General features: G+C 35.3%; 1 protein-coding gene across 1 annotated transcript in view; it reads left to right on the plus strand.

Annotated features, from left to right (window-relative positions):
• LOC127968800 (dedicator of cytokinesis protein 1) overlaps positions 1-13,837 on the plus strand; it is a 197,216-nt gene that overhangs the window by 162,665 nt on the left and 20,714 nt on the right. The window contains exons 38-44 of the mRNA XM_052570140.1: positions 2,972-3,091; positions 6,600-6,689; positions 7,478-7,582; positions 10,641-10,782; positions 10,897-10,978; positions 13,215-13,299; positions 13,729-13,815. Of these exons, the coding sequence (XP_052426100.1) occupies positions 2,972-3,091; positions 6,600-6,689; positions 7,478-7,582; positions 10,641-10,782; positions 10,897-10,978; positions 13,215-13,299; positions 13,729-13,815 (711 nt within the window). The remainder of the gene's footprint in view (positions 1-2,971; positions 3,092-6,599; positions 6,690-7,477; positions 7,583-10,640; positions 10,783-10,896; positions 10,979-13,214; positions 13,300-13,728; positions 13,816-13,837) is intronic.

Consider the following 13,837-nt stretch of genomic DNA (forward strand, 5'->3'; position numbering starts at 1 on the left):
ATATCTTGTATAAAGACACTTAAACTTTGCCAAAGACATGATTGCAGGTCTTACATGGATTTAAGTATTACAATTAATTAGCATTTAGTATAAATCTGATCAAACTTAAAGTATTAAATTGAATACCCTAGCATTAAGACATCTTTAATTCATCCAGAATTACTTAATGTACAGGGACCCTTTTTGGTTTTCGTATACTTAACTGACAGTCACATTTGCATACTGAATTGCGACTGGATTCATTTCCTCGCATTTATTTGCATAGTGATTTGTTGCTGATCTTTTTTTTTTTTTTATATATATATCTGTTTAAGAGAGAAGTTCCCCAAAAATGAAAATCTGCTGAAAATGTATTCACTCTCAGGTCATCCAAGATCTAGATGAGTTTGTTTCTTCATAAGTTTTGGAGGAATGTATAGCCTTACATCACTTGCTCATCGGTAGATCCTCTGCAGTGAATGGGTGCCGTCAGAATGAGGGTCCAAACAGCTGATAAAAACATCACAGTAATCCACACATCACTCCAGTCCGTCAGTTAACATCTCAAGAAGTAAAAAGCTGAAGAAACAAAACAACATTAAACCATTGCTTCCAGTTAAAATATGAATCCATAATCTATATTAACACATCCTCCAGTGATGATGTCCATCCCCTGTTTTCCTCTCACATCTAAATCCACCAACATATTTTTTGGACTATAAACATTCTCATTCTGACGGCACCCATTCACTGCAGAGGATCCTTTGGTGAGCAAAGCTACATTTCTCCAAATCTTTTCTGATGAGGAAACAAACTCTTGGATAGCGTAAGGTTGAGTAGATTTGAATCAAATGTTCATTTTTAGGTCAACTATTCTTTTAAGAATACGCGCTGTCAAAGCTGCATTATATTGATTCTTATGCACAGCAAATAGAAAACAATAAACATCTCATGACAAACGCAGAGCTCCGATGCACCATTTAATTTGCAGATTTACCTGACCTAAAACCTAATCTCACCTAAAACATTAGCATTATATTATGTGCTAGTCTGTCCTTCAGGAAATGCTAATTTGTTCTGGAGAATCTTGGGAGTTAGTCTTAATAAGTGACATTAACTGTTAGTTGAGCAAATGGATTAATATGTAGATTGGCTTGCTGTTTAATCACATCTGCGTTTGGGCTCAGCGTGTGTTCTGTAGTGAATCTCCGATTCGTTTAGGGCTTTACAGGAGTAATTCGATGAGGGAATCGGCTGTCACAGTGAGCGAGGGAACACCACGTTCTCTCGAACCCACGCAGCTTCTCTTCATAAATAACTGCCTTCGTTCTTTGTGCTCCTGCATACAAAAGCACACGCTTGTTCAGGGATAACACCAAAACATGAACCCTGTTGTCAGTCTTCAAACATGCATTGAGACAAATTATGAGTCTGTGTAGGTAAACTGCTTCGTGCTATCACAAGCTAAGTTAATAAACTGTAAAATATGTGAAAAGGTTGATATGTTTGGCTTAATTAAGCATTACAAGGCTTGCGCTAATGACCGTAAGACTCCAAGGTGTTTATTAGAGAGAGAGAGCTGTTAAACATCATGGTGAAAGTGTAGACATTTAAAGATGATAAATGTAATAAAACAAGATTTTTACAATAGTTCATTAGTTTTATATAATAGAGCCACTAGTATTTTTGCACATTTTGTTACGGAATTATAAGTTTGCAGGTTATTTATTTTATATTTTATTTAAAAAGAATCAGCATGTATGTTCAAAGGTTCTGGGTCATTTTTATTTTATTTTTTGCTTTTTTTCATGTTCTTTGGAACCGTTTCAACAAAAAATATTAAAAAGCACAACATTTCCAACATTGATAATACGCGGAAATGTTTCTTGAGCAGAAAAACGTTATTATATTTATATGTGCATATAGATGGCACCCGTAGAATGTTTTTTCCATTTCTCCTCACAACGCTGATGCTCTTTCCTGCGGTGTTTGACCCCCGCTGTTGCACAAAGCTCCATGAAATGTCAATTAAGTTTACACTACAGTGAATCATTCCTGACAGAGCCTTTAGCACAATACAATATCTCAACGTGACAGCCAATAGCTGCAGCCCGCAGGGGAGTCAGCTGACCCACTCCAGCCAATCAGATCGCTTGTTTTCCTGTGTGTGCTCGTTTTATTCCACAGAGGCTTTGAACTGAGCGGTCAGCAAAAAACCAAGAGTCCTAATCTGCACAGTTTCTCCCTGTAATCACTTGTTTACAGCATCAGGCAGCATCTGTAATGAATATTACAGTGTGGCCACATAAATCAGTGTTATCAGATGGGCTCTCCACGCCGGCACAGAAATACAGCCAAAACCTTTCAGATTCTCAGCACAACAAAATTAATATCTCCAGCAGCTGCGATCTGAAAGCGACCACACTGTTCTGAGTGTGTGTGTTTGTGCACCTGTATATTGCAGATTTTCCTTTATTTTTCAGTTGGGTTGATCTAGTTTTTTTTTGGTTCACTTACAACGCTTATAATAAAGTTTTTTTTTCCACTAAAATAGTCAGTTTTGTCATGACCACTTTCTCTGTTGCTTTGAACATGGGCTTTTTATACTGCATTGCCTGAAACGTGTCGCTCAAATGCTTCCGATCAGACTGAAATCAGCAGGGATCTCATTTTGAAGTAATAATATCTTTATCACCTCACCTTGACTGGGCAATCCAGGTTTCTGAATGCAAAGCGGGGTCATTAATGTGGGCGGTTGTATTAACGAATGAACATATTGTAACTTCGATGGATGTTTTCGCTGCTTTGCATCTCGCTTGTGTGGGAAGTTACATTAGGTTTTCATAAAATGAACTTTATTGTTCTGTTTGTATTTTTTTCTGAGTCTAGATATTGATTAGATCTAATGGTGAACTCAGCGGGACTCTCGTGGGGTCACTGGCGGGTTAATGCGGTGTATTTGAAGAGTGTAATTGTGCTGTTGTTTTGTCAGTGGTCTGAAGAGGCCTGTGCCGCCCACCTGACGCAGAGAGACGGTTACCAGGCGAGCACTCAGTGTCAACTCAAAGACCAGCTGTACCAGGAGATCATCAATTACTTCGACAAGGGCAAGGTAAAGACCACTAACAAGAAGTTACTATCACAACCTCTGCTTTACTCACATTGACCTGGGACTTACTAGAAGTAATGCATCTGTTCAAAACAGTGCTACTTTTTAGCTGTTTTACTGTATGTCTCACCTAACAGTGACCTTCTGAGCTGCAGTGATTAAAACTTATTCTACTTAATTGTCCTCTCGACACTGTCTTCCTTTGGGAAGTTTTTCATTTTGGAAAGCTAAAATGATCTGATGGTTCATTTCTATCAATTGATTAAAAACAAAAACAATTTAGAGGCTCATTTGAGTCATCACTCATTTATGTTCCCTGAAGTCCCTGTGTGTCATTGTGTCGAAGTTTTTTTTTTTTTTTTTTTTTTTTGGTCAGTAAATAATAATCTAATTAAATGCAGTTCATCATTGCTGCTGATGCAGTCATATTAAATAGGATGTTTCTTATTATTGTTTTTAATTTATGTGCATATACATTTGATGCTGCCAACCTCCTAATTGTGATCATCACCATTTAATTATTTATTAAATGTAGTATAGCATATTAAATAAGTGTGTGTGTGTGTGTGTGTGTGTGTGAGAATCACTTTTATGGTGGCAGCTTCAAATCATAATATAGAAATATATATTTTGTTCAAATTTATATACAAAAACTATATAATTATTTTATATAAAAAGCAATGGCAAGGATGGCAGCATCAAATTTATTAAATATTCCAATGCATTTTGTATGTATAAGCAGTTTCTTAAAAAAAAAAAAAAAACTGTGAGAATCATTATTAACATGGCAGCATTACATTTAAATAATATATATTTAAAAAATATATACAAAATATTTGTAAATATTTATGTATGATTTACATATTTTTTTAATATCTAATACAATATAAATACACATAAAAATGTATATATAAACTTACATTATGTAATATTTTGTATACATTTTAAAATTAGTGGGATCTTTATATTATTACTTACTGAAACAAAAATATATAATGCATTATGCATTGCATATTATTTTGTACCTGTTGTAAAACCGCAGTTTAGATACCATCGAATTTTTTTACTTATTTAAGAATTAACATGACTAGATGACCTATTATATACTGTCAGGTTTTCTGTGTCTCTGTGCATGTGATTGCATGTCAGAAATGGCCTGCATGTCTTAAAAGGTGTCCTGCAGCAGTCTGTGCATCAGGACAGGTGACACACAGAAGGGAGATTATTGGCTGGCTACATCTCTATTAGTCTGACAGGCTGGAGAGGGGAGCTGGGGGGATTCGAGGGTTACAGGGGCCAGGCGGAGATCTGCTCCCAGCGTAGAGGTCTCTCAGTGGGGGACTCTTATCAAATCTGCTGCCCTGGACTGGACCCCATTACTGGGCTCAGCGGCTCAAAATCTTGACTGAGTGTGTCAAATAGAAAGCACGCAAGAGAATTGAGCTGGAAAGTGTGTGCAGTCAGTCAGTCTTAGAAATCGAGCTGACGAGCAGCTCTGGGCCGTAGTTCTTCTGTTCGACACATTTTATGGGAATTATTCCAGCTTTTCAGAGAGTCTATTTTAAACATGGCTCAGACTGCTGGGACAGACCCACATGTCACAGCTGAACGTCTCCTGAGAGCCGAGACAGGAAGACACAGTCACATAAACTGCTCCTACTCTTTTTCTTCCCGGTTTTCCCTGTATTTTCTCTTAAAGCATTGAAATATTTCTGATAATCTTCGCCTCCAACAAAGCTTGTTTTGTAGCCTTGCTTACAGATTCAAAAAAGCTACATCAAGATTGATTTAAAATAAAATAAATCCCATTAACAAAATGTTTTGGTTACTTAAAATATGAATGGCTTTTAATTTCAGCTAGCTGTTTAACTTGATGTAAATTAATAAATACTAATTAAATAAAAACATTAATTAAAACCATGTGTGTGTGTGTGCGTGTGTGTTTATGTATGTATATATCTGTACGTATTCATTTTCAGGAAATTATTAATAATGCATGCAAATTACTACTACTCCTCTGGAAAATGCTTAAGATGCTGAAACTTCTCCTTCAGTGCCCTGAGTTGTAGTAAAAGACTGATTGTTTGCAAAACTAGGTTTTAAACTGTAAATGTAGGCTATGGCATCTCTTTTAATATTTAATGTTGTTTCCTGTATAGCATGGCCGCAATTTGAAAGCATGTAATATTCTCAGTGCATAACTTAAAATTTAAGACTGTTTCTCACATGGTTTGAGACGTCTTGAAAATAATGACAGTTTTCATTCTGAGGTAAAATCTTTTAGTGCATTGCCGTCTCAACAGGAACATGTAATTGTAAAAGGAAAGTAATTTTTATGTTGAACATGTGCTCTAATATTACAGTGCAAGTTTGGCTTTATGAACTGCACTTGTTTTATTCTTCCTCCAGTCTGAATAACTAATCCACATCATCTCCTGCAGACTGCAGATGCTATTACTGGCAGCTTTCTTAAAAATGATGCACCACAGATATTGATTTATAATCACAGTTTCTCCCTCTCTGTGCCACCAGGATGCTATCAAAGTTTCAATTAAGAATCAGTTATATATCAGATCCTGGGCAGCAGAAGTGTAATGCTAGGTTTTATTTATGCTTGACATTTGAAGTTATAAGTCTGATATGAGAGAATGTCAGAGCTGAGGAATATCCGTATTACTGTTTAGATCAGGTCATGGATATTGATTCATTTAAGGCCACCTGCTCCACCCAAAGAAAAAATATGTATAGAATGTGTGTGTGTGTGTGTGTGTGTGTCTTAAATAGTCTTAAAAAGTCATGAAGTGATGGCATTAAATATTGCATGCACTGAAAAAAAAAAAAAAAAAAAGATACATTTTTTTTTTTTTTTTAATCTTAGAACAAATATATGTCAGGTATAAAAATGTACAGTAAAAGTTTTTTTTTTTTTTCCTTCTCTAGTTAAGCTATTTATTTGTACATGGATTAAAAAGATATTGAGATCAGTTGGAAGTTGTATTTCCATGCATGTTGCTTATTCAACTCTTTGTGTTCTCCTTAGACCTCTACATTAAGAAAACATAGATGTTTTGTATTGCTTTTAATTTCTGATCTTTAATATCTTAAAGTCTTAAATTCACCTTCATGGAACTTGCACCATGCCTGATATAATAATGCACTTTTTTTTCTGTACAAAATGATGCATTTTACAGCCTTCGTTTTCAGCCTCCCATTAGACGTGCATTACTGTGCGTGCTATTTTTCTGTTTGATTTTACGGAAGAACGGGTCAGAAAAATATTCTATGCCTGGTGATCCCAGAACATTCCTCTAATGATCTCTTAAATATTTGATATGATCGGGTGGTGCAGCTGGGTAATTTTTGCTTCCGCTTCAACATAAATCTGAGAAAGCACTTTTTGTTTGACAGTCAACTCAAAGCTCATTGTTCACAGATGGTTAGAAGGATATCACAGCAGCATGTTTTGACATAATGAGCTTCAAAGATGACGTGTGATGTGTGTTGTGTTCAGATGTGGGAGGAGGCCATTATTCTGGGGAAGGAGTTAGCCGAACAGTACGAGAACGAGATGTTTGACTTTGAGCAGCTGAGCGCTTTACTGGTACGTACAAGCTTTCTCTCTCAAGGTTTAACAATGAAACAAACAATTGATGAGTCGTTCAGACTGTTAAAGTGCACCAAAGTAGCTAAATTGGTCAAATATAAATGATCAGAGGGCTTTAATGAGTTTCTGCATTTTGTTCATTAGTGGGGTTTTGTCTGATTGGGAAACAAATGACAAATTGATCCATTCAGACACAAACAACGATTCTGGTCTGATTTCGTTACAAATTAACCGTTGCCACATTTTGCAAGGTCCTGAACAAAAGTTTGTGAGTAACTTTATTGTTACCCTTCACGTGTTGATCTCAACCATTTTTTTTTTATTATTATTATTATCATTATTTTAAACTGTCTTATGTAGTTATGTAAAAACCTTTATGTGTATGTCATTTTATTGTTTATATAAAATATATATAAAATATATTAAAACGGAACGAAATTAATTTATATTCTTATTCATTAGGTTATAATTTTTATTTAATGTAAAATTTGTGTGTGTATATATATATATATATATATATATATATATATATATATAAAATGTGTGTGTGTGTGTAATTTAATATGAAATTAAACATGATATTTTATCTTATTTTATTGTTTAACCTATTTATTATTATTTTTTATTTTTATATAGTAATATAAGTAAATTGTCAAATTAATTGAGATAATTCTATTAATTATGCAACCCAGCAAGGCCCATATCAGCAGCTGTTGAAAAGGGATTGTGTTTGTGTTCATTAAAGAGTGTTTGTCGCTCATGATCTGATCGTCTCTGTGTCTCAGAGGAAGCAGGCTCAGTTTTATGAGAACATCGTGAAAGTGATCAGACCAAAGCCAGACTACTTCGCTGTGGGGTATTATGGACTGGGCTTCCCCTCGTTCATGCGGGTGAGAATTTCTCTTATAATCCTGAATCTTTCATATGTCACCGTCACCATAGATATCTCTGCTTCTTTGTGTAAATGCATTCCTTTGTGAATTCGTCTGATATATTTCCAAAGGCCTGGAAATCAGTTACTGGTGTCTTTGTGTCAAACTCACTCCTGCAGGAACCTTCATTCAGACACAGACAAGTTCATGTTCCAGGGGTTGATTTGTATCAAAACTGACAGATATCATTTTCCTTTCCTTTGGATATATGAAGGTCAATTTTTACCATACCTTTCCGTTTTACCGTTCACATTTTTTTTTTGTATTGATTCTTTCTCTCCTCTTTGTCGAAAACATATAAATTTAATCTTACAATATAAAATTTGATTTTTAATCTATCTTAAACTATTATAATGACTATTATCATTAAATATAAAAACATTATAAAATAAATAAAAACATCTCAATATTTATTAAATTATTAAGTTCATGTTTCTACTTCAAATGTAATATTTCTATTAATCAAAAAAAGTAATTTGTATTGTTATTATCATTATCATCCTCATTAGCTTCTTCCCAAATATTTCACTTCCACTTTGCTGCTCAAATCCATTGTTATTAAGTTGTCAAAAAAAATATAAAATGACAAAAAATAAAAAATATTTTTTTTTTTGTAAATATTATTTGTTTAATTATTATTTTTTATTTAAGGCATTCAATTATATTATTCAGTTAAATTATTCAATTATTGTTGTTATTTTTATTTTTAGCTTAGTTTATTACTAAATCTATCTCAATTATTTTTCTGTCACTGAAATCCCATTTTTATTTATTTATTAAATATTTATTAAATTGATACAATTATTTGTTTAAATTATTATTATTGGGATTATTTAGTGTTGGGCAACGCTTACATTTTTTAATCGCAATTAATCGCATAATGAACAAAACCAAAAATGCATTCAAAAGTAGTGATTTGTTCACTTTTTTCATTTAAAAGTACTGCTATATGAACAAGTGTAATTATAACATTTGGTTTGCAAACTAATGTTTTTGTGTTTCTATTTTCTTTTATCACCAAATCAGTTTCAGTTCCACTTTGCAGCTCAAATCCCGTGTTTCTGTAGTTGATGACGTGACTTTTTAAATGTGCTCTTGACAGACTCATCTAAACTGTCTCATATGTGAAACCAAAACACGGTATTATACAGCAAATCAAATTCTTTCAAAGCTACATACAGTACAGATGATAAGACTTTGATACAGTATGAAGGTCAGAATGTTGACTCAAGTGCATGGTTTTATTCTCTGTATATTTCTATATATCCCCTGCCTGAATCTCTGTCATTCCTGATGAAACAGAATCATTCACCCTCCACAGATCACAGTGTGTGTTTAAGCCTGTGGTTGTGGCTCTGAACCGCCTCAGATACATTTGTAATTCTGTTAATACTCTTCAGCCGCATGCAGTCACACGTCTTGAAAACAAAAAAGAAATGGGCATCTAAAGGCCAGTCGCCTCCTACTAGTGTTGACATGTTGCTCCATGGAGAGAAGCTTTGCCTGTTAAAACACAAAACGTCTCACTATCTCCCCTCTCTCCTTAAAGTGTCACTTTTGTATGCGTGTGGAGTCGTGCTAACGCAGCCGGTTTGTTCCGCCGTGCTTGGAATCACCAGCGCTGCGAAAACACCCATCGAGAGCACAGTGCAATTTGTCACCTTATCGCTCAAAGCAGATTTGAAAATATACCAGCCCTGGGCATATTTCACCTCCGGTTCACATTTCACTAATTGAGCAGCTGAAATATGTTCGTGCATGCGGGGAGTGTGCACGTGTGTGTATCTCCGTTCTCATATTGAATCCTATCATGCTGCTTTGTCCTATTTCAAAATATTAAATGCGATCATGCATTGTTCACACTTCAATTCCATGCATATCGGTAATTTAGTATCTCGTTCCGTCACTGTCATATTTCTCAGCGTGTGTGTGGGTGTTTGTGTGCACACAGCAGTCTGTGTGTAGTTGTTCTCACAGATGCTGTGAATGGAAACATATTGACTGTTTTGTAGGTGGGCGCAGATGATTGACGCTGTCTTTATGGGAATGTGCAATAATTGAGCATTTCCACACTGCCAAACACCTCGGAATTACAGCTGCTGTGGCTATCTTGAGATTCAACGTTCAAACTCAAAAAAAAAAAACTTTGGATTCATAGATGATGATGACTGAATGGTCTAGATTTTAGGTTTTCAGCTGCACTTATGTATTTCTTCCTTTAATTACTTATTTCTTTTTTGCAGGTTTACTGTTTTAATAAAAACATTTATATTTATCATTATATTAATATACATGCATTTCATAGATATAAACTTGCAATTCTAAGAAAAAAGTGCAAGTTTCCATCTTGCAACCCTGAATTGTGAGTTTATATAACAACTTAACTGGATTTTTTTTTTTACTTTTCTTCTCAAAATCACAGTTTTGCATTTTTATCTTGCAAAAAAAAATAATAATAAATAAAAAAAACTTTGAATTGCAAGCTAAAAACCCAGAATTACGAGAATTATATATTGTAATCCAAATTTTTTTTATTTTATTTTTTTGGCCAAGAAAAAAACGAGTCTAAATACTAATCAATATCACTTTTTTTTTTTTTTTTAAGTTAACTGATAAGAGTTCTGTTGGCTGTTTAATGCGTTTTAATAATATTCAAATGTTTTTTGATTGTTGAGCTCTTGTTAGATATGCTTCACTGATGAAAACTTATTTAAATGTTTTTATTTTTGTCTTGTTTTTCCACGTAGATGCTGCTGTTTTAAATCATATCTGGATGTGTTAGTAGTCTTCTCTGGCCTTTGTGTATTTGATTATTGCTTTGTTATATTTCTGTGTGTTCATTCAATCTGATGTGTTAATTAAATTGTGCTTTTTTTAGAAAAAGTGATGCTTTGAAATTCATAAAATGCAAATATTATTCAACGTTTTTGGTGGTGAGCACAGAAAAGTTGTCAAAACAAATCAGAAAGGAAAGGTTGATCTGGAGATGAGATTGTCTATTGCGTGTTTTTTTCAGAATAAGATGTTCATCTTTCGGGGGAAAGAGTATGAGCGGCGGGAGGACTTTGAGGCCAGACTCCTGACTCAGCTTCCCAACGCTGAGAAGATGAAGACCACGACGCCTCCCAGCGAGGACATCAGGAGCTCCTCTGGACAGTGTATCCTCCAGACGCACTCACAGCACATGAATAAAACTGTGTTTAGTTCAGTGTTTAGGCTACTTCAGATCTCCAGATTGTTTCTGTTATTGTTTCTTAGTTTGGTTCCACCAGACATTCAGTGTTTCACAGTGAAGCCCATCCTAGAACTGCCACCAAAGTTCCAGAACAAACCTGTGTCAGAGCAGATCGTCAGGTGAGACACTCATCGATCTATCTTTCTAATTATCCGTCTGTCGATCGTGTGTGTGTGTGTGTGTGTGTGTGTGTGTGTGTGTGTGTGTGTGTGTGATGGGTCCGTAAACCAGAGGGCAGATCTCAGGGGTTTGTGTGTTTCCAAGCGACTCACCCGTCTGATTAAAATAGAAAAGTGCAGTGAGCAAACAGTGTTTGACCTTACTACACTCCTCTGTGCTTTAATAAATCACACACACACACACACACACACACACACACACCTGAAGAGGAAGCATAATTCTGTTTCAGGCTAAATTCTGTGCCACAGGGTAAACCGCACCATTATCACTGATCTTGATAAAGCATTAGAGGCGACTTACCGCAGCCAATCAGAGCCACCAGTGAGCATAAAAAGCAATTAAAACTCACTATTTACCCACAATTCTGAGTAAATAAGCATTAGAGCCTAAAGTCACATGACAAGATGTGATTTCTATGAGCTTACTTAAGCGTGAACGTGTAAAGAAGCTTAAGGGGTGGATAACTTGAGTTACTGAACGCTGGCCTGATCCTTCATGTCACAGTTGAGGTTTATTTGTGCGTCTCTCCTCTCATGCCCCGGGCTGCATCTCTCTCCCCTGCAGCTAATACATTTGTAAATATTGTAATTGGTTATCTGTGTCTTTTTCAATCCGATTTGAATCCATTCAGAGCCCAGTCCAGAGGCACGACTCTAGGCATGTTAGTGTCATCATGCTAATTTAGACGAGTTGCACAAACCTGACTGCAACTGGACTATTCAGATTTGGATTTTAGTGGATTTGTGAACTGGGAAGATCAACTGGTGTAAATGTTCACCTTAATCCCATCTCTTTCTTTTGTTTTTAATAGCAAACAGTTATTTTCTCATTCAGGCATAATGCCATCTTCGCTCTAGTTCTGAATGGGTTTTTTTAGCATGTTCTTACCAAGAGACTAAATTGATTGATATGAAAAGCGGCCAAATAGAGTTTACGTTCCATATGTGACCCTGGAGCACAAAAACATATGTTGCACCGGTATATTTGTAGCAATTTCCCACAATACATTGTATGGGTGAAAATTATTGATTTTTATTTTATGCCAAATATCATTAGGATATTAAGTAAAGTTCATGTTCCATGAAGATATTTAGTAAATTTCCTACCATAAATATATCAAAATTTAATTTCTGATTAGTAATAGTGTTAAGAACTTTGGATAAAAAAGTGCACAAACATTTGGATAACTTTAAAGGTGATTTTCTTAATATAATTTTTTTTGTTTATGTATTTATTTTTTGCACCATCAGATTCCAGATTTTTTTTAATTGTTCTATCTTAACAAACCATAAATCAATGTAAAGTTTATGTATTCTGCTTTCAGATGATGTATAAATCTCAATTTCAAAAAATGGACCCTTAGGACCTTATATGGTTTTGTGGTTCAAGGTCACATATAAGAGCGGGTTTATCTAAAATGCTTGACACCAAAAATTCTAGAAGGGCTGTGGAACATGCTTTTTTTTTAGACCTCAGCAATTGGCAAAAATAAATTAATTGACTTTTCACTTTCACTGCTGGAAGGATTACTTATCTGTTTTGTTCAATTTGCACAAAAGCAAACAGGCTACTCACAATTGGTGTCATGTTATCTATGTGTAGTCATCAGTCATACACACTCGTTCATCCCTCACTCAGCATCTTGTTCAGACTCTCATTTAGTGACAGGCGGATTTGTTCAGGAAGTTTGTCCACTCAATGATAGGCTCGTTCACAGCCAGCACTAAAAAGCTGTGTAGTCAGCCTACAGTCAGTTTTTGAATGCCCAAAAATCTGCAAAGCTGTCAGATGCTTTACAAAGAATAGACTTACAGACACAAACAAATTATGAAGACTTTGCATTGTCTCATTTTAAGTTTTTGGGTAAAATCTGCATTTAAAAGAAAAATCTAATTAGCCCAAAATATCAGTAAACTGTGAATTATCAAGATGCTGAAGAGTCATGGTAGTTAACTTCATTCAAGAGAACTTGTCCAGTGTTTATATTTCCTCTTTTCAAAGAACATCTTTGATAAAGTGGGATTGTTGTTTCTTTTCTGCAGTTTCAGTGTTTTTAATCATCCTCCAGACGGCTTTTAGAAGCACGTACGTGCATCTCCTGCCTCTTGACCCAATGCAACCCTCTTAAAACCACTAAACGCTCTGAGAATGAATCATTCGCACTTTATGTTTCAGCTTTTACACCGTGAATGAAGTCCAAAAATTCCAGTATTCACGGCCGGTCCGGAAAGGAGAGAAAGATCCAGACAATGAGTTCGCTGTGAGTTTCCTTTTGCTTTTCAATGACTATAGCATTCCTCTTTTTGTTATTTCACTCAGTGCTTGTGTAAAGTGCTCTACAGCTCCTCATTTTTAGAAGTACTCAGAACTGTTTTTTAATGCCCGTTTGTAAAAACCTTTTAAGATGGCTTCACGTCGAGTTATTACAGTGGGATGTCAAACCTGAGAACACGGCACCATTATACTAAAATATAAAGTCTGTCCCACCTCCACGGCCTCCACTTACATCTGCTATTGGTAAACATCCATTAAAAGCCAGTAAATGGAGGCTTAAATTGAAGAAAAAAAAGCATGCAGGAATAAATTGTGGCCACTCTTTACTTGAAATGTGGCCCTTTGCTAAAAGCTTTAATTCTGCTAACTGTTCACTTAAAATATTTTGCTAAATATTTTCCCATTCTTCCAAAAGAACATGTGGATTGAAAGGACAACTTACGTAACCGCCTATAAACTACCCGGCATCCTGCGCTGGTTTGAAGTCGTCTCTGCCTCAGCGGTGAGTATGACAGCTTTAGCAT

This window comes from Carassius gibelio, chromosome B12 (genome assembly GCF_023724105.1).
Source record: "Carassius gibelio isolate Cgi1373 ecotype wild population from Czech Republic chromosome B12, carGib1.2-hapl.c, whole genome shotgun sequence".
NCBI classification, from domain to species: Eukaryota; Metazoa; Chordata; class Actinopteri; order Cypriniformes; family Cyprinidae; genus Carassius; species Carassius gibelio.